Source organism: Saccostrea cucullata, unplaced genomic scaffold (genome assembly GCF_032062105.1).
Source record: "Saccostrea cucullata isolate Sc308-1 unplaced genomic scaffold, CSIRO_AGI_Scuc_v1 ctg4820, whole genome shotgun sequence".
In the NCBI taxonomy this organism is placed as follows: domain Eukaryota; kingdom Metazoa; phylum Mollusca; class Bivalvia; order Ostreida; family Ostreidae; genus Saccostrea; species Saccostrea cuccullata.
The window spans coordinates 11,565-31,535 of NW_026930871.1; the positions used below are offsets into that span (position 1 = coordinate 11,565).

Consider the following 19,971-nt stretch of genomic DNA (forward strand, 5'->3'; position numbering starts at 1 on the left):
TTATTTATGCATTGAATTGACGACGGTTTTTTCTGTTAATTCCCGATCGTGACAAGCTAGGAGCACACGCTTCAGTTTTTTATTTATTTTGTATGCCTGATGCACGTGGACAGTACCCATTAGATAATCGTTTGTTTTATCAACAAGTATGTTTTATCAATAACACTTCCGGTTTTAACACAACTTTTCGTTTCAAGATGTAAATTTTTCATAACTCTTATGTTAATGTTCTTGTCTTGTCAGATAAATGCTAGTTAGCTAAAATATTTGTTAAAAACAAAGAAGACTCGTTTCAATTAACCTAAATATCTTTTTTACTACTGCCATAACACCCCCGACCCCCCACCACCTCGTTCTCATATGAAACTAAGCCTTAATTACGTTTCACATCTGAAAACCGAATCGGATCTGGTTCTATTGAAGAGTAACAATCCCAACGAGAATGGGCAAAAGGACGATATTGGCCATGGGTCACTAAACAAAATGGAGTGCCGCTATTTTACAAAAATGTTCTATTCAAATTATCGACCGCAGCCATTAATTGACACTGTAAGTAAGGATTGATTTCCGGACCTTTGTCAGCAAATAGAATTTACTATATATCAATAAAGTTTATTTATATAACCACTAGTATTTAGTAAAACAACTAAACCAATAACACTGTCTACTTATCAAAAATAATATTTATAAACAGTATCAAATTACTAAAACCAAGGGGTCAAATATATTTCTAAAAATCCAAATAAGATCTAAAGATAACAAAACAGTGTACTCTTCAGAAATATCTTTAAACAACATAAAAAAACCTAAGAGATCAACATCAAATATATTAAAAATAAATATGAATAAAATATCTTATGAAAAAATACGTAAAAACAAAGAGAAGAAATCAAAAGCAAGTCAACGCCGACATAATACAACAGAAAACGCGCTTGAGCAAAATATCATGTTTAAAGCAGAGATTCAAAAGTATATGAAATACAAGTGAACAAAGAAAACAAATTCAAGATTTTCTTACAATTTAAGTAAAGATGGAAGGGTTTTCCAAAAAGTTCATAGACATGACATTCTTGTCAAAATGAATGGTTTTAAGTTTTACTAGTTATAACCCAAACTACAAGGTATAAAAAATCAAAGTTGGAAAAGTTTGGGTTTAATAGTTTGAAATTAATACATTTATTAAAATCGCAGTCATATTTTCGACGATAATGTGCATGGCCCAATCTTATTTTTTATATACATATTTACTAAATCAAGGTCCACGAGATATTATCGTACACGTTTGTAATCGCGGATGTTATCAAGAAAATTTGGCATTTGCCCAATTATGAATTTTTTCGACAAAGCTAGTATACATTTTTTTATGATCTGTTGATTTTGTAAAACATTATAAATTAAAGTGGACCGATTGTGGTTTTTATTGCGCAATATTTCGCGCTTTAGAGTAAAAATAAAGCACTTTTACGGTTTTCAAGCAAATTTTTTTCGCTTAATTAATAAAATTAAACAAAATTAAGAAATTACAGGTCCAAAATATAATTACAATTTTATATAACTATTTTTTAACCGATTTTGCTATTGATAGGTAGGTTGACGACGTAACAGTGTCTTTTTGACGTTATAATAAACTGAAACTCTCAAAGAAAGGGGTTATAAAAATGTTATTAAAGAAAAAGTAATAAACGTACGCTCTTGAAACTTAAATCATGAAAATTTGAGAATGTTTCTATTATTTCTATTATGTTTCGCAATAAATCCTCTGTGTCCATCATATCAAGCAGTACTCTAAAAAAGAAAAGAAGAAAACAGGAAAATTCGTTAATTCTTGGCATTTTGAGATGCCCCGTATGGAAGCAAGATGGTAAAATTTTGTATTTCTTAAAAATATAATGTACAATATAGTATTTTTCATTAAATATAATAGATTAAACAAATGTCTATTGAAGTATTGGTATAATTTGATTTTAAGTGCCAAAATTGGCATTTTCCTATATATAATCCTATTAATAGTAAATGTTCCTATACTTTGAGACAGTCCCTTAAAATACCTGGACGGTATATTTTCCCCAAACTTGGCATGTACACTGAAGTTAATATAAGTTGTATATGGTATAAAAATTAAAAGTTTCGCTTTTGTAGTTTTCAAACAATAAAGCCCCAGCCGTCCCCCTTAAGCACACATTTGAGACTCTCTGTTTCAAGTTCTCTTATACTGTTAATCTAATAGTTTCAATTCTAAATTCTTTTAAGGAAAATGACGAGGGGGGGGGGGTCTGAAGTGTTCGTTAAAACACTGTGTTTTTAACCTTTCAAGTTTCTTCAAATTAAACGTCTCCTTTCTGCGTCCATTTCTGAGGGTGTTGTTTGTATGTTGGACACTTCCTGGTAAAATAGGTGTCTGAAAAAAGGAAAACTAACCATGGGTCACAAAACTCGTCTGATTAACTTGTCGGCCGATTTTCCCCAATATATCCTTGTGAAAATAAAGATGTATTCTTGCCTGCAACAATATGTTTTTTTAACAATAAACCCTGAATCCACAATATTTGGAATGCTTCTTTTAAAAAAGGAATATAATATTCTTGGCCCAATCGTATCCCCGGGGATAATGTGTATAATTTGAACAAACTTGAATCATCACTATCCCCAGAAAGCTCTAAATTTCGTCATTACTGGTCCAGATGTTCTCGAGAAAAAATAATAATAACCCCACTTAATACTAAAATTCCTTTTTGATATACCCTTTGGTAGAGAACTTGGCCCTTCATTTGCGCTGATCTAAATTTCCTTAACCCAGGGACAACCTGGGCAAATTTTGCTTGGAATTGGCACAGTGGGTCTGGAAAGAATGACGATGTGAAAAACTCACAACGACGACAATGAACGATCTTCGATCAGAAAAGCTCATTCAACGTTCAGCTCAGGTAAGCTAAAAATTGTAATTTGTATTGAAAATACCAATTAAAAGCAGTCCTACAGTGAATTAAACACAAACAAGGATTAGGCTTTTTGAAAACATAAATATTTTCAGACTATCACAATTCAATTTCATATTCAGGGAACATGTGCTTTAAATAATATCTTTATCGTTTAGAATAAAACATCCTTTATTTACCCTATATATGTGATTTAAGGCTTTTAATCTATAAGACAAGAAGAAAATTACCTTGTTAACATCTTTACGTTTTGGAAAACACATGCAACCGATTTCTTTCGAAGCCGACTACAAAAACAACAGACATCCATTGTTAATTGTTTTCAATATCAATTTCTTTTTGACATTATACCTTAATACATGGTCATTATAGACATGCACTTCACACAGCAGGAAAAGCTTTGCAAGTGTCAAGAATGAATCATTTCATGAAACAGATTTCGAAACGAACATTTTCTTTCTGACGAAAAATTACAAACCTTTCTCCAAAACTTGAGAAGTTCTTTCCTGTGAATCTTGTGATTTTCTTTAGCGTGTTTACTACAACAGACTGTGTCCTTTTTTAGTTGAAGAAGCTCATGTTCAGATATGAAGAAATGTTCAACATCTGCGCAGAATTCTTTTTCTTGACAGAAATATCCAATATCATATTCCACTTGTTTGTGAAATGTGGCCGTTAGAGATTTCATCATGCTCTCAATGTCTTGGCGTATTTTTAGAGTAATATTAACATCAAGGTTACCCTCACGGCAAACAACTTGAAGCTGGATGGATGGCTTACAAACACCAAGAACGAGAACATGATCCTCATCTTCGTTTTTAAGAAAAACTGCATCTTTGCAAACTAAAGGTACATCATCGTGAACCAGAGCATGCCACCTTGTCATACAATGGACAACAAGTCGATAGTAAAAGAAATGAGGCAAGAATGTCTTGAATCGGAAAACCAAAGTGGACGTTTTGTTTGTGCAATTGCTTAGAATCTTGTCATAGGTATCGGATCTACTCTCCTTGTTCATACAAGGTACATAGTGGTATATTTGTCTTGGTTTCTCTTCAGCTTCTTGTTTTACGCATAAGGGCGGTCGGTAAAGTGATTCGTTGCGTTCTTCTCTCCCAATCACTATAAGACCCAGCCTTTGCATAAATTGTAGGATGGAATTTTTGTGTTCAGCAAAGCATTTGTAGTTGAAGTTTGACCACATATCATCCAGAAGCTGATCACCCAACTGGCCTGTCTGGTTGAAGAGCATCCAGTCGCCGACGGTTGGAGATGCCTCTTTAACTTGTGTTGGGTCGGTAATTATGTTCTTAAAAGCATCAACAAACCACTGAACATCAACAATAACCATTTTATTTAACCCTTCTTCATTGAAAAAAAGTATCGTTCCAATCTCGTGAAAGAAAGACAGCATGATGCGCAAGTCTTCATCTTTTTCAGGAAGTTCGATTCTAATGTTTTGTTTTAGTTCTTCAATGCTCATCATCTTTTTTTCTGTTTTCATTTCTGACAGAGATATTTCAAACATAGCCCACTTGGCAGGAACTCTTTCTCCCCAGCGTGTTTGTTGAGCAGCAACTTCTACAATGGCTTTCTCTATCTTTTTTGTTTCAATTTCTTCCAGAGGCGGAAGTTGAATCTCAAAGTATCGCTTCTGTGAGAGGTGTCGTTTTAATTCAGAGTCTCTTGGTAAGCATTCCATTAATTCGTCATAAAAACATTTTGTCTTCCCCTGAAAAGAGCAATGAAGAATAAAAATTACAAACAGTAATCATAATGAAAGTGCAATCAAACAATACTAAAACGAGCACGCTCGAATTTTTGAGGACTAGGATAAGGGGTAATTGATTTTCATATGTTATTATTAAGTGTTACTAGTCCATCAAACTTCTTGATTCACTTCTTTAGGTAGCCACAACCCATTTATTACGTGAAAATGTTATTGTTTGATCTGATATTTTTTGCAATAACTCATCATTATAATTTGCGAAAAGTACGATGCAAAATTTGAAATTTGAAATTTTGTCGCTCAGAAATTATAAGAAGGGTTTTATTAAAAGACAGAAAATACACTAGTGAGATGTTTGATGCAGATGATTGATCTCATTATATTTCTTGTTCTTACATCTTGTACTTCTTCACTGACTTTATCTTTGTGCGTTGCAACCAATACTACAGGCGTTGTATCATCACAGTAAGTGCTTATAGACTGCATCCAGTAAAGGAAGTATTCTAAAAATAATTCAGCGTTTTTAATTTTTCTGTTTGCTTTTAGAAAACCTACACAAAACAATATACACACTCAAAATCTGTTAGTCTTGTACGGTTATGAACACATTTATAAGTTTCTATAATCTTTTATCACCACTGTATCTTTATGGAATTTATAAGATGTATGCCAAATGAATGAAATAAATTGCACTTAATTTTCAGTTTCCTTAATCTAATGTCACCAAATAAATACAACGTATTTTTATGAATAGAAATAGTCTTAACCTTTGTAGGTCCAATCTTCATATATGGACCCATTTGCGTCCAATCGAGTGGAGTCAACCTTTTCTTCCAAACTTTTTGACATGTCTATCACAAGAATATAGAAAGCTCGTCTTGTCAGGTAGACTTGATGACAGGCATAATAAGAACACTGACCGCCAAAGTCAGTTACACTGATCAGCTTTTCTCTTTTCTTTATGTGTCTTTCAACATCGCAAGACATTCCCTGTGGTACTTCTATAGAATTAATTAACCGTGTTACTTTCTTTACAATACATGCCTACACAACAGTTCGTTTCGATGAGGTATATGATACTAGTAAGTAGTAACATGATAAAAAAAAATCAGAGTTAATGTAAAACATGTAAAAGAGTAGAAAATGTCTTAAAACAGTGCTAGCATAAAACAGAATATACAGTCTATAAAATCAAGGAAATATGAGCATCATTTTGGAGGTAATGGTCGACCATTGAGTGTTTCACGTAAAAAAAATTATAGATTAAAGTATATTTCAACCTTTCAGCAATTTCTGGTCTTCATTGTCCTCAATTTGGAACAGATTATGATGAACTTCGAGCCCTACAGTTGACTCAGTGGTGTATAAGTCCTCTAATGTCCATTTGGATTGAAGCCTTCTTAGGAAGGTGGTTTTACCTGCCCCCACACACCCAACGATCATCGCTCTTCCCCTGAACATTTCAATGCTTTCTTCACGTATGCTTTTCAAGAACTTCAGGCGCTGGTCATATTCCCATCTTAGAATTTCCTCAGGGATTTTCACTAAAAATGAACAATCAAAGCTAACAATTTTTAGATTGAAGGAAAAAGGGGAAGATACTAAGTAACGAATAGAAATTGATCTCAAAAACATGACATTTTTCATTTCTTAAATACTTTGTTCATAGAAAGTTTTATGTGATGCTTACCGATTTTGTACTATTTTTTCATAGGTTGTATCCGCTAAATATACTTACATATTCGGCTCACTAATGGATGAATATTGGTATCTGTAATAGTGGGATGTGGGATGATACCCAAGTCTAGTTTTACAATGAGTTTCTCAGTGAAAATGCTAGGGAGACAAATACACCATTCTTCTTGAGAACCAAGATACCCAGATGTCCTGAAATACTTTGCGATCAAGGCAACTGGTGCCTTGTCCAGAAGGAAATGAACGTTTTTCTGCACAAGATAACCGTGTTGAATATAAGCCCAGAGAGTCTGTTTCTCAACATCATCTGAAGTAAATGTTAATTTGGTCCCCGTACAAATCATGCTATCATATATGGAGCAGTCAGATCTTATATCATCTGGAATAGGTTCTGCGTCTGGTCCCTTGGAGAATGCGTACAAGTCCTTCAGGATCTCCAACTGATCTTTGTTTTCCAGATCCACGGAGCCTCCTTCGCAGAAGAGAAGCCAGAAATGGAGGTACCTTTTGATGGAGTTGAAATCTATTCTGCTAAACAAATCTGTAAGATAGTGTTGAGGCATTAGCTATAGAGCATACTAAAACTTTTGGTCTACTTCGTTTGCAAGTCTTTAGTTATATAGTACGTAGTTCACAGTTCCTTAAATTGATAAATACACTAGAGAGTTTATTGAGAAGAGAAAAAGTAAATGCTCTCGGTTAATTATAAGTAAAGGATCACCATATTCGTGTCGTTCTTCTTGACCCTTAACGTGAGTACAATCCTGAGTTTCGACATGGGGTTCTGGGATCATGACGATATAGAGGTCAAGGTCACTAGTCTCAGATTCAGAAGTTGTGTCTGGTTTCAAATACGGCCAATCCCAATGGTTTGATAATGGTTCCCCAACATTCACTGCAGAAGGACTTTTGAGGCGTACAGGAGTTATTCCTAAATAACAAAAATATACTGTAAATTCAGATATTTTCGTGGGGTCAAATTTTCTAGGTTTGAGGAAAAAATATTGGCTTGTGGAGATTTGATTTCGTGGTTGGAGATTGTTTTGCAGAAATGCATAGGGAATTTTACATTTTGTAGTGGTCATAAAACAACAAAAATTAGCCATGGTCTTTGTTATATAACGCTTTCAAGTACAAATATACGCGTTAATGAAATTTTCGAGAGCAGACAGACTCGGATAACTAATTGCAAAATAACAGTTCTCGCAAAAAAGGAATGTGCTTTAAAAATAGCTATAAAAGGCAATAATCTACCACATCAGTTTCTTATTTAGACATTTTACTAATATACATGCAGTATTCTAGTAACTTACCTATATGAATAGGCCTGCTCATGAAAGAACGTAATAACGACGTTCCCATACATGAGTATTTTCCACTATCCTCTGAAGTAGCACCATTGATAATCAGCATGGGCGTACTGTCTGTTCCTGTTTTGTACTTCACTCCGTTTGATATATCAATGGCCGATTCATTTTTGGTCCACATAATATTTGATAAATTCGAGTTCCATGGTATGAATATATACAGTCCATTCATACATTGCCTAATTGCGATGACTAAATAAATGTTAAAGAAAAGAACCAATCTTGTGTTATCAAAGATGAAGTAACAAAAGAGTAGCACAGTGATAAAAAAAAAGTCAGTCCTTAAAAAAATTCTAAATCTAGCCTTATGTCTCCAGCTCTATAAACAAAAACAGTAAAAATTAAAATTCTACTTCACAGAATTACTCTTTTGTAATTTGATATACTCCATTCATATAATCTCCGTCCTCAACCAACATGTCAAACCAGAAGTCTCTGTCGAGACTGTAGCTCTACTGGTTTGTACTTATCAAAAACCATTGCACTATTTTATGTATCTTTGTGTAGTCTACTTGTGTGCCAACTTATTTTGAAATCAAACTAAAACTGTAGAAGGAGTAGCGTTTTAAAGGAATTTCACAGAAAATTCTATTTTTAGTAACCATGCGAAATCAAAAACCGATGCCATCTATGTATCTTAGTGTAGTCTACTTGTGTGCCAAGTTATATTGAAATCAGACCAAAACTGTAGAAGTAGTAGTGTTTTAAAGGAATTTCACAGAGAATTCTATTTTTAGTAACCATGGCAACACCGTTCATCGAAATCAAAAACCGATGCACTGTTCTATGTATCTTAGTGTAGTCTACTTGTGTGCCAAGTTATATTGAAATCAGACCAAAACTGTAGAAGGAGTAGCGTTTTAAAGAATTTCACAGAAAATTCTATTTTTAGTAACCATGGCAACACCGTTCATCGAAATTAAAAATCGATGCACTATTCTATGTATCTTAGTGTAGTCTACTTGTGTGCCAAGTTATATTGAAATCAGACCAAAACTGTAGAAGGAGTAGTGTTTTAAAGGAATTTCACAGAAAATTCTATTTTTAGTAACCATGGCAACACCGTTCATCGAAATCAAAAACCGATGCACTATTCTATGTATCTTAGTGAAGTCTACTTGTGTGCCAAGTTATATTGAAATCAGACCAAAACTGTAGAAGGAGTAGCGTTTTAAAGGAATTTCACAGAAAATTCTATTTTTAGTAACCATGGCAACACCGTTCATCGAAATTAAAAATCGATGCACTATTCTTTGTATCTTAGTGTAGTCTACTTGTGTGCCAAGTTATATTGAAATCAGACCAAAACTGTAGAAGGAGTAGCGTTTTAAAGGAATTTCACAGAAAATTCTATTTTTAGTAACCATGGCAACACCGTTCATCGAAATCAAAAACCGATGCACTATTCTATGTATCTTAGTGTAGTCTACTTGTGTGCCAAGTTATATTGAAATCAGACCAAAACTGTAGAAGGAGTAGCGTTTTAAAGGAATTTCACAGAAAATTCTATTTTTAGTAACCATGGCAACACCGTTCATCGAAATTAAAAATCGAAGCACTATTCTTTGTATCTTAGTGTAGTCTACTTGTGTGCCAAGTTATATTGAAATCAGACCAAAACTGTAGAAGGAGTAGCGTTTTAAAGGAATTTCACAGAAAATTCTATTTTTAGTAACCATGGCAACACCGTTCATCGAAATCAAAAACCGATGCACTCTTCTATGTGTCTTAGTGTAGTCTACTTGTGTGCCAAGTTATATTGAAATCAGACCAAAACTGTAGAAGGAGAGCGTTTTAAAGGAATTTCACAGAAAATTCTATTTTTAGTAACCATGGCAACACCGTTCATCGAAATTAAAAATCGATGCACTATTCTTTGTATCTTAGTGTAGTCTACTTGTGTGCCAAGTTATATTGAAATCAGACCAAAACTGTAGAAGGAGTAGCGTTTTAAAGGAATTTCACAGAAAATTCTATTTTTAGTAACCATGGCAACACCGTTCATCGAAATTAAAAATCGATGCACTATTCCATGTATCTTAGTGTAGTCTACTTGTGTGCCAAGTTATATTGAAATAAGACTATAATTGTAGGAGGAGTAGCGTTTTGAAAAATTGTTTACAGACAGACAGACAGACAGACGGACGGACGCCGGACGCATTACTATGGCATAAGCTCTTCTGGTCTCTGACCAGTAGAGCTAAAAAGGACAATGGGGGCTAATTAAGCTACTTGCTTGTCCCTGTTTATGATATCTCTGACATTTTCCTGGCTTTTCTTACGATTTTGATATTGTGCATGCCAGGAAAACGTCAGAACCGGCGCCATTACGAAAAATGGGAAATCGCCGCCTCCAACCGGAGGCGGCATTCACGAGTTGATTGTAGATACTTGCGAACCGAATTAAATTTCAATGTCACAAGTTATCAATAGTACAATACTTTTGGTACTCACCAATATCGTTTTTATGGTTCATTTATATAATATAAAATCCGTCGAGAAGATTTCATCATACTCTCGAGATTTGTCTTTATTTCGTGCATTTTAAAATCTTGCAAGCCCTGTAACTAAACGTGGTGTGATATTTTCTTTTCATCAATAATGGTAAGTACTACATGTATGTGTTGTTCTTTTGAAATATTCTGATTTCGGCATAAGTGCGGTTTGCAAGTATTAAAAATGAAATCCAGTGCGAGACGGAGAAATTTCCCGTTTTCCTGGCATGTAAAATATCAAAATCGTAAAAAAAGCCTTGAAAACGTCAGATTTTTCGGACTAATAGGTCATAGAAGGTCACATGTCAAATTTCTAATTTTTACGCTTAATGCAAATTTTTATCAATTTTCTAGTGCAATTTGCTTCAGAAAATATAAATATTAATTTTGTCTGTCTTCCAAGTTTATATTTTTTTAATCAGTAATATCTGAATCCAAAGTGACTATAAAAATCTAAGATAGGCAAGTGTATGCTCTACTTTTCCTGAGTTGAATTAAGGAATCACTGTCTAGTTTTGAAAGTATGCCAGGGCATCAACAATAGTGGGAAACATGGGATAATTTGCATAACGGGCGAAGCCCGTTATGCTAAAATTATCCCATGTTTCCCACTATTGTTGATGTCCCTGGCATACTCTCAAAACTAGACAGTGATTCCTTATATTTCCATTTCATTGTGAAATAAAATTGTAGACTTAGACATTAAAAATATAGACTAATAGATTTAAATTACACGAGGACTTCCATGCCATTTTCAATGGTCCTAGCACACTGACGTCAAACACAAAGGCAGCCGCACGAGATTTACATACATATTTTGCCTCCTTAGCGTCAGACTCAGAGACAGATGCGCACGAGATTTGCATGCGTAACAGGCCTCCTTAGCTGCTGACCTATCGACCTGCCTAAATTACATTCCGGCAGAATTATCAAAAAATAAATTCCCCAAACTTTCAAACAGTTATCACAGAGAAAAAAATTAGAAATGGAAATATATCAATCTTATTTGTGTAAAAAAAACTCACCTAGTTGGCTGCTACTGGGTCCTCTTGTTGCTACACTACTATTCACCTGTGAATGCAACAACGGTAGTTCGGTAGTAGCTGTGAGTTTGAAAGTGCACCGAGTTATTTCCGCAGTTTGTTTTCTTCTCCGGCGCCTTATAAAAAACGCAAAACCGCCAACAGCCATGACTAGAAATATAAAAACTACGACTATGATTACGTAGAGATCGGCCTCTGTGTTCTTCGTCCAGTCGTCAGTTGTATACGTGGAATTTATGTCATAGTGATATGTTGATACGGAATGTGACGTTGAAACACCTTGCGTGACAAATGACGGCTGTATCGTCGTCAAACTGAAATATGAAATGAAGACTTTCTTTGATCAACAAATCTGTTCATGCAATAAAAAAAGAAAGGAAAAGAAGAAAAACAAGATGTGTTTGTGAAACACTATGCGCCCGGCGGCAACAAAGTTCAAAAAATCTATTTTTAGCATATTGGTCACAGTCAAGGTCTCAAGGTCACTGATCTTGGTGTCATTCCAATCACATCATCTCGGGTCTTTCCGTCAGAGGTCGGAAAAACAACCTCAAATGTATTAACATCACCGGATGTTAAAAATTTATACATCTTCCTGTTTATTCAAATACAGGATAGACAGATTTAGAAGTCCCTTTTATCGTATATTCTAAGTAATATCATTAAATTGTATAAAGTTAAATTCCATATTCCACAGATAAAAGGTCTCCATGCATTTATTTCAAAGATCGTGAAAAAAGAGGGTTGTCATGGCGTCTACCATATACATTCGAGGTCGTTTTTCCGCTAGTCGGAAAGGCCCGAGAAGTTGCGGTGTCATTCAAAAGAACTTAATGGGTGGAGTATGCACACCAAATATGAAGTCCCTATTTTCTATTGTTCAAAAGTTATGGCAAAAAGTGTAAAAAGCTATTTTTAGCATATAGGTCACAGACAAGGTCACAAGATCATTGACCTTGTCGACGTTTGAAAGGACTTTATTAGTGGAGTAAGTATACCAAATATGAAGTCCCTATCTCCTATGGTTCAAAAGTTATGACAAACAGTGGAAAAAGCTATTTTAAGCATATAGGTCACAGTCAAGGTCACAAGGTCATTGACCTTGGTGTCATTCGAAAGAACTTAATTGGTGGAGTATGCACACCAAACATGAAGTCCCTATCACCTATTATTCAAAGGTTATGGCAAAAAGTGTAAAAAGCTATTTTTAGCATATAGGTCACAGTCAAGGTCACAAGATCATTGACCTTGTCGACGTTTGAAAGGACTTTATTAGTGGAGTAAGTATACCAAATATGAAGTCCCTATTTCCTATGGTTCAAAAGTTATGACAAACAGTGGAAAAAGCTATTTTTAGCATATATGTCACAGTCAAGGTCACAAGGTCATTGACCTTGATGTCATTTGAAAGGACTTTATTAGTGGAGTATGCATACCAAATATGAAGTCTCTATCTCTTATGGTTCAAAAGTTATGGCGAAGGTTAAAATTGACAACAGACAGAAAGACAAACAGACAAACAGATAAACAGACAAACAGACAGGACAAAAACAATATACGCCCGGGATCTATCGATCCGGGCGCATAAAAATATATGTAGATATAAAAGGAGGACATCTTAAATGTACTTTGTGTAAAAGAGAAGATATAAAGGATTAATTAAAAGGACGTATGCAAATCTTAATATTTACATTCGCTGTGTTTTTCTAGTAAGCCAACTGTGAAATTGATTTGAAAACCATTTTCGTGTATACTCACGCGTAGAAATATACACGGAGAAACGTGCGTTAACGTGACGTCACAATGAGGCTGCAGCGACGTTAATAAAAATGCAACAATATAGGGCAGCGAGAAATACAAATATTCAGCATATTTTAGTTGCTTCCAAACATGCAAAATGTAAATATAAGGAATGTTTTTCAGTTTAGTGTGAATTATTGGTGTGTGAATCACACAAACTTGCACGTAGGCAGACAGCGCGCTTCATGAAATATGCCTACGTGACAAGTCTGTGTGATTCACACACCAATAACTCACACAAAACTTAAAAACATTCCTTAATAAATACTCGTACAAAAAAATAATTAAATACAGGTACCCAGGAATATTGAGGAAACAAGAGGCCCAAGGGCCTTGAATCGCTCTTCTGATAAATTATACAACCTATCACTTGTATTTGAAGCCTCTAACCCTAAGTATTCTAAGACCCAGGTTGCATCACCTGACAAAGTTTGATGATTCTTAGCCAATTAGGACTACTTTTTGGTCTACATTCTTGGAAAACACAAAATGCATCAACTGACAAAGTTTTATAATTTTAAGCCAATAAATACCTAAGATACTTAAATATAGCCATAAAATGTCACCGTGACCTACTTTTTGGTCGACACTCTCTAAAAAAACCCAAGATGCATCAACTGACAAAGTTTGATGATTCTAAGCCAATAAGTACGGGAAAATACCAGGTACTTAAATATAGCCATAAAATGTCAAAAGTAGGTCATTGTGACCTACATTTTGGTTGACATTTTTTAGAGTCCAAAGATGCATCTGCTGACCAAATGTAATTATTCTAAGCCATAAATACCTGAGATATTCAAAAGTACAGGTCACCATGACTACTTTTTGGACGAAATTCTCCGAAAACCCATGATGCATCAACTGACAAAGTATGATGATTCTAAACCAATTAGTACTAGAGATACATAAATATAGCCATAAAATGTCAAAAGAAAGTCAATGTGACCTACTTTTTGGTGAACATTCTCGGAAAACCAAAGATGCATCAACTGACAAAGTTTGATGATTCTAAGCCAATAAGTACCGGAGATACTTAAATATAGCCATAAAATGTCAAAAGTAGGTCACTGTGACCTAATTTTTGGTCATCACTCTCCGAAAACCCAAGGTGCATCAACTGACAAAGTTTTGATGATTCTAAGCCAAAAAGTACCAGAGATACTTAAATATAGCCATAAAATGTCGAAAGTAGGTCACTGTGACCTAATTTTTGGTCATCACTCTCCGAAAACCCAAGATGCATCAACTGACAAAGTTTGATGATTCTAAGCCAATAAGTACCAGAGATACTTAAATATAGCCATAAAATGTCGAAAGTAGGTCACTGTGACCTAATTTTTGGTCATACTCTCCGAAAACCCAAGATGCATCAACTCACAAAGTTTGATGATTCTAAGCCAATAAATACCTAAGATACTTAAATATAGCCATAAAATGTCAAAAGTAGGTCACTGTGACCTACATTTTGGTCGACATTTTTCAGAGTCCCAAGATGCATCGCCTGACCAAGTTTGATGATTGTAGGTTTGAAGGTAAACAAAATATGCCTTTTAAACAATTTGAAAACAAATGCCTGTTAAATTCTAAAAGTAGGTCACAGTGACCTACTTTTTCTTTAATATGTTTTTAAGTCCCAAGATGCAGCAACTTACAAAATTTGATGATTCTAACCCTTTCAGTGCCTGAAATAATGAGATAAAATGTTTTAAAAAGAATAGGTCATAAAGTTCAAAAAGTAGGTCATGGTGACCTACTTTTAAATTTACGTTGTTCAAGGGCCCAAGATGCATCAACTGACTAGGTTTGATAATCATAGGCCTTAAAGTGTCCAAAATATGCCTTCAAATCAATTTGAAAACAAATCCCCGCAAAATTTTAAAAGTAGGTCATCGTGACCTACTTTTGAGTTAACATGATGTGAAGTCCTAAGATGTATCAACTTACAAGATTTGATGATCCCAGTCCTTATATTAAGCAAAATATGGAAATTTTCATTAATTGTAAATTTAGGTCAACTTTAAAGTGACCTTGAGACCACGCCCTTTGCCCCAGGGTCATGCCTTGAACAATTTTTAATCTTCAACATATCCTGATTCTTGTATGTAAGTTTGGTGAAAATCTGCCTGGTGGTTCTGGAGAAGAAGATTTTTTAGCAACCAGTACTTTTGGTTTTGTTTTCCTGATTATCTCCCCTTGTTTTAGGGTCCCAACCCTTATTTTAGTATAAATGGTAGCCCTTGGGCCAAGGATACCCTGTGACAAATTTGACACTGATTGGCCAAGGGGTTCTTGAGTTATGGCCCATATTCTAAAAAGTTAACGCACACCGCACACCGCACGACGCACACCGCACAAATGGCCATAGCATTAGCTCTTTGAGCCTTTGGCTCAGAAGAGCTAAAAAGGACACTATATACCTTGTTGATTCTGTACAGTTTGGATCTGCACGGTAACAACGATGTATGGTATCGATATTTTGGCATTCTTCAACTGAAAAAAGTTCAAATAACGATTAATCCATTTAACCTACTGCATTCTTAGTATTTACTTCAATGGTAAGCTTTAGCTACACATGAGATTTCGTTTCGTAGAGGTGAACGATACTCATACTCATATTATACGCCAACACCTGGTGAGTTGTTCTTGTTGTCTTATTTTATATTTCGTTGAGTATATTGTATTTTATAACTAGTCTGTTCTATTAAAACTCAAAATGATTTCTCTAAGTGTATAGTTTACGTACACTTGTATATTGAATTTCCGGGAAAAGGTTCAGTTGGGCATCCGGAAGTGAAGAGTGTACAGCTGTCTTGATTCAAATATCCAGCTCCTGCCAGCTGCAAACAATTTCCTATAGACAACAAAAAATCAATATATTAAGGATGTTATGAGTATTCGATCAATTTGCTTTATCTGTTTACTTCTTTCATGAGTTTAGAAATCAGAAATGGGGTATTTTGCAATTTTATTGGTAATTGTGCATGACTTTATCCTACAAGTTGAATTGGTGCATGTGCGCCTATTTTATTTCGAGTTGAAGATAGGTGCATTTTGTTTCTTAGTATTTGCAACATTTATATGGGGTTCCATTCAGTTCGAGATAAAGAAATGTTCATTTTTTTTTTACTTGTTGTATATCCATACTACTTATTAAGGAAATATGCATTAGCTGTAATGAAACATATGGAGATAATGAACCGTTTTAAAGATCAAAAGTCCATACAGCAATACAAAATAGGAGCCGAGCAAACCTCCAAAACACAGGTGGGATTAAGTGCCATGAAAGAGTGAGCATCCCCTACCGACCGGTCACATCCGCTGTTTGCTCCTTGACATGATCAGGAAATAACGGGAAAATTCGTCGTTAATTCAAAGTATAAAATTAATATAATGGAGAAACACAGGTTTGAAAAACTTCAGTCAGCATTTGACTCGTTGGTAATTTGTATTTGCTAGCAAGCTCATTGTACAAGTGTATCAACCCTAGAACTTACAAAATAATGACATTATACGAAACTGCTGATATTCTTGTTTTATCAACTAACTTGCATGTCAATAATTTGCCTCGTTTTTAGAAATTGTGCATACGTATATCATGCTCTTGTGCATCAAATCAGTTGAGATATATAGACTCCGTATGCAGGTGGAAAAGGTATATTGCTACATATGCAAGGGAAGTTGAAGATAATTAAAGTCATCACGTTTATCATAGAGCTTGGTTGTAAGAATATAACGCTTTTTTTTCAAGTAAAATATCCAAATATTAAAGAAATGTGTCAGACTCTTTTGTATCTTTTTTTTTTCTCAAGCTCATCAGGATATATCGTATCGACATAAGAATGCAAAAAACCATTGTTAATTGACAATACATCGTCGATATAATTAAATGTCAAGTTGAAGGCCACAGCAAGAGTTTTCTTCTTTTTACTCATAAGATTTTGCACAAATTCTGCTTCATATGAATACAAAAATATCTGCTAATAATGGGGCGCATGGTACCCATTGGAATTCCAAAAGATTGTTGGAATACCTGGTCTCCAAAAACCACATACATATTGTCAATCAGAAACTCATGTATCTTTTTGATGTCAAATTCAGAGTAGTTGTTGGTACAATCAGAACGTTTTAACAAAATAATTTTGCAAAAGACCAATGCCCAGGTAAGTAAAGCGAGTTCCATTTTTATTGGAAAATCAGCTGTCAAAGGTATCAAAAAGAATGTAACTAATTAATTCCCAATTAAACAATCAAAGAACGCATTTAATAAATAAATAATCAAGAAGAAAAAAAAATCGTACTATAAAATGTGTATCCTTCTACGTTTGATAGTAGAGCCACTGGTCTAAAACATTCTATGCATGTGGTATTTTAGTGGCGTTTACAACTGATTGATAAACGCCAGGGTTTTCTTAATAATATTCAATGGATGTAAATATTATTAAATGAAATATTATCCTCTGCAAAACATTTAAAGCTCCAAACAAGAGTTATAAAAAGATTTTCCGGTCTCAACCGATAGTTTTTGTAATACTGGAATCTTGTATTTTCCATCTATGTACGTTTATTTTTAGGGTGTATTTCAGATGTTTTCCTTTTCCTGTTGCATAAAATGATTACATTGTATCAATGTCGACAGACTCTATCTGATTAGTATCGCTACCACTTTCTTTTTTTTTTTTTTTACCAGTATATATAAGCAGCAATTGGTTTGAATGAAAACATGGATCCAAAATGCTACTTTTTTAATAAAAATAATTTTCGACTTCAAATTTTACTTTTCCAGGGGCCTGTTTTACAACGTAACTTTTTACTTGGACCAAACACTAAAGCTGGTTGTCAGAAATATAACTTTACATGTATGTCCAATGTTTTGTTTTGAACATATTTTATTGACGAAATGTCAAAGGGATTGGACACAAGTTCCAAAATTCCTGAATAATTTTTTGAACAATACCAAATTTTTTTTCTCATTTTCCTGCGAAGATAAGGAATCATCTCCCCATAGCAATGAATGCACATTAATCATTTTTACATTATGAGTTACAAGTAATGCATTCATCATTAGGCGTCTAGGTTCAAAATATTTTCTACAAACAAAGAAACAATGATGACTATCCTCTTTCATACCACAAGAACAATTTGGATTACTTATGATTTTACATCTATACAGATCATTATTTAAAATACAATTGTGTCTTAATTTGGTATGTTAAATGTTAAGATACCTTCTGGCACATGAAAAATACTTGGGAGGCTTATCATTATTATTACTCAATTTTCTTTTAAAAATTCCTATTGAGGTCATTTCCCTTGTTTCGTTGCTCAGTGAATTCCATTTGCGAACAGTATCGGGGACAAATGATTTGTTCTATAATTCCAGCCTGCATTTAGGTAGAGAATAATCAAATGAATTTCAAGAATTATAATTTGAAATAGTTTCTAAACATCGGTACAATGTTTTTAGGTAATCAGGAACTAGGTTGTTGTGGATTTTAAACATTGTTAAAAGTTTGGCTATGTCTCTTCTTATTACACATTGTTACAAGAGGTTCCCAACCTATTTCAATATACAACGAATTTCATGATGCTAATACTGAAAGACCAGTCCATTGTGCTACTGGATTTAAGATTAGAAGTGAACTTACCACTTTCGAAAAGCGAAGGTTCCCGATCATAGCAGAACTCTACAAGGGACGACTTCTGGTAGTTAGGAATGCAGTAGTAAAAGTTCGTGTTTGTACAGTTTATTCTCGCAGCCGATTCTTCTATAGATGTCAGATTCTCCGGACAATTAAGAACGTTATACACAGGGAATCTGTACATATTTATCCCTCGCTACTAACCATAGATATCACGTTTACTTTTTTTCATAGTTTCCATCGCAAGGGCAGTGAGTGGGCGAGGATTTATGTCAACGTTTTCACGAAACATCTACTTACACGCGAATTTTACGGATCTAGTTTCGTTTTCTGCAAAAGAGATAGATTTATAAATAACTTTTAAAATTCCCTGTTTTATTTTTCACATTCTGGTTTGTTTATACGGTGTGGTCTATTTTAAGGTCGACGACATTTGTACATAATACGCAAACAACACTAGAAGCAAGTACGTGTGTTTTAATAAATACGATCGTGCACTATTAAAACTACATTTAATCATACCCAGGAGGGCTTGAACTATAAATTATCCGTGTTCAATCGATCAAGGATGTACGACGATTTACTTTATTCCTAGTTGCAATTAAGCAGCCCTCTCCATTTCTTTTAATCTGATATTTTTGGGAGACGGCTACACCCCCCCCCCCCAAAATAAAATAGAGGGATTGCGCTACATTATTGCAGCTATTTTAATCTGAGGTCAAAAGGTACATTCTTTTGATTAAATAGGAAATCCGTTATCTATGTCCAAGCGGTTAAACCTGCACGGATCAGGAATTTATTTCCTATTTAATCAAAAGCATTCTCTGTAAACTGAGGCTCATCAGTGGTATGCACATTTGTACTTTTTTTTTTAATTGCAAAAGTACCATGATTTCACAATTCTTAGCAAAGTCAAAACTGAATTCAGCCAAAATTCCTTGGTTTATTCAATAAAACAATATGCTACAAATAAATACAATAGTTGTATTCCAAATCATCAAACTTTTTCAATGCAATCAAATTATGCAAGAGCACTTTTTATAGAAAAGCTATCCAGATCAATATATTGTGAAAGTCCTAAGGATGAAGGTCCCCCTTTCTAGTCATTATTTCTGTATGATTGACTATGTGCTTGGCAATTAAATGAAAGCCATATTTTGTATCTTCAGTGAATGGATCACCCATTATGCATTGAGAACACTTATTCTGTAAAGGCTGTACATGTTATATAAATGTTCTTGCTTCTCCTTTCATTCAATAAACTTTC

The 19,971-nt window shown here is 34.3% G+C and overlaps 2 protein-coding genes and 1 long non-coding RNA gene across 4 annotated transcripts; 1 reads left to right on the forward strand and 2 right to left on the reverse strand.

Annotated features, from left to right (window-relative positions):
- Positions 1-380: 380 nt before the first annotated feature.
- On the reverse strand, positions 381-7,917 carry LOC134230361 (cyclic GMP-binding protein C-like). Of its 2 annotated transcripts, none has more exons than XM_062712120.1 (10): positions 7,674-7,917; positions 7,082-7,291; positions 6,404-6,901; positions 5,946-6,209; positions 5,433-5,666; positions 5,071-5,168; positions 3,415-4,668; positions 3,167-3,223; positions 2,307-2,398; positions 381-1,785 (listed from the first exon to the last, which is right to left on the reverse strand). In XM_062712120.1, the coding sequence occupies exons 1-10, from the start codon at positions 7,897-7,899 to the stop codon at positions 1,665-1,667; spliced, it is 3,054 nt and encodes a 1,017-aa protein (XP_062568104.1). In that variant the 5' UTR covers positions 7,900-7,917; the 3' UTR covers positions 381-1,664. The 2 variants fall into 2 exon arrangements, with proteins under 2 accessions (XP_062568104.1, XP_062568103.1); XM_062712119.1 differs by having other exon boundaries at positions 5,062-5,168.
- A 115-nt stretch (positions 7,918-8,032) lies between these two features.
- LOC134230363 (uncharacterized) lies at positions 8,033-19,024 on the reverse strand. Its single transcript, XM_062712122.1, has 5 exons — positions 18,711-19,024; positions 15,809-15,916; positions 15,483-15,555; positions 11,248-11,579; positions 8,033-8,046 (listed from the first exon to the last, which is right to left on the reverse strand). Exons 1-5 carry the CDS (start codon positions 18,886-18,888, stop codon positions 8,033-8,035), a joined length of 705 nt encoding a protein of 234 aa, XP_062568106.1. The 5' UTR covers positions 18,889-19,024.
- On the forward strand, positions 11,658-12,840 carry LOC134230359 (uncharacterized). The gene is made up of 3 exons (XR_009984343.1): positions 11,658-11,746; positions 12,109-12,349; positions 12,650-12,840. It is a non-coding gene; the product is annotated as an uncharacterized LOC134230359 (long non-coding RNA).
- Positions 19,025-19,971: the final 947 nt, after the last annotated feature.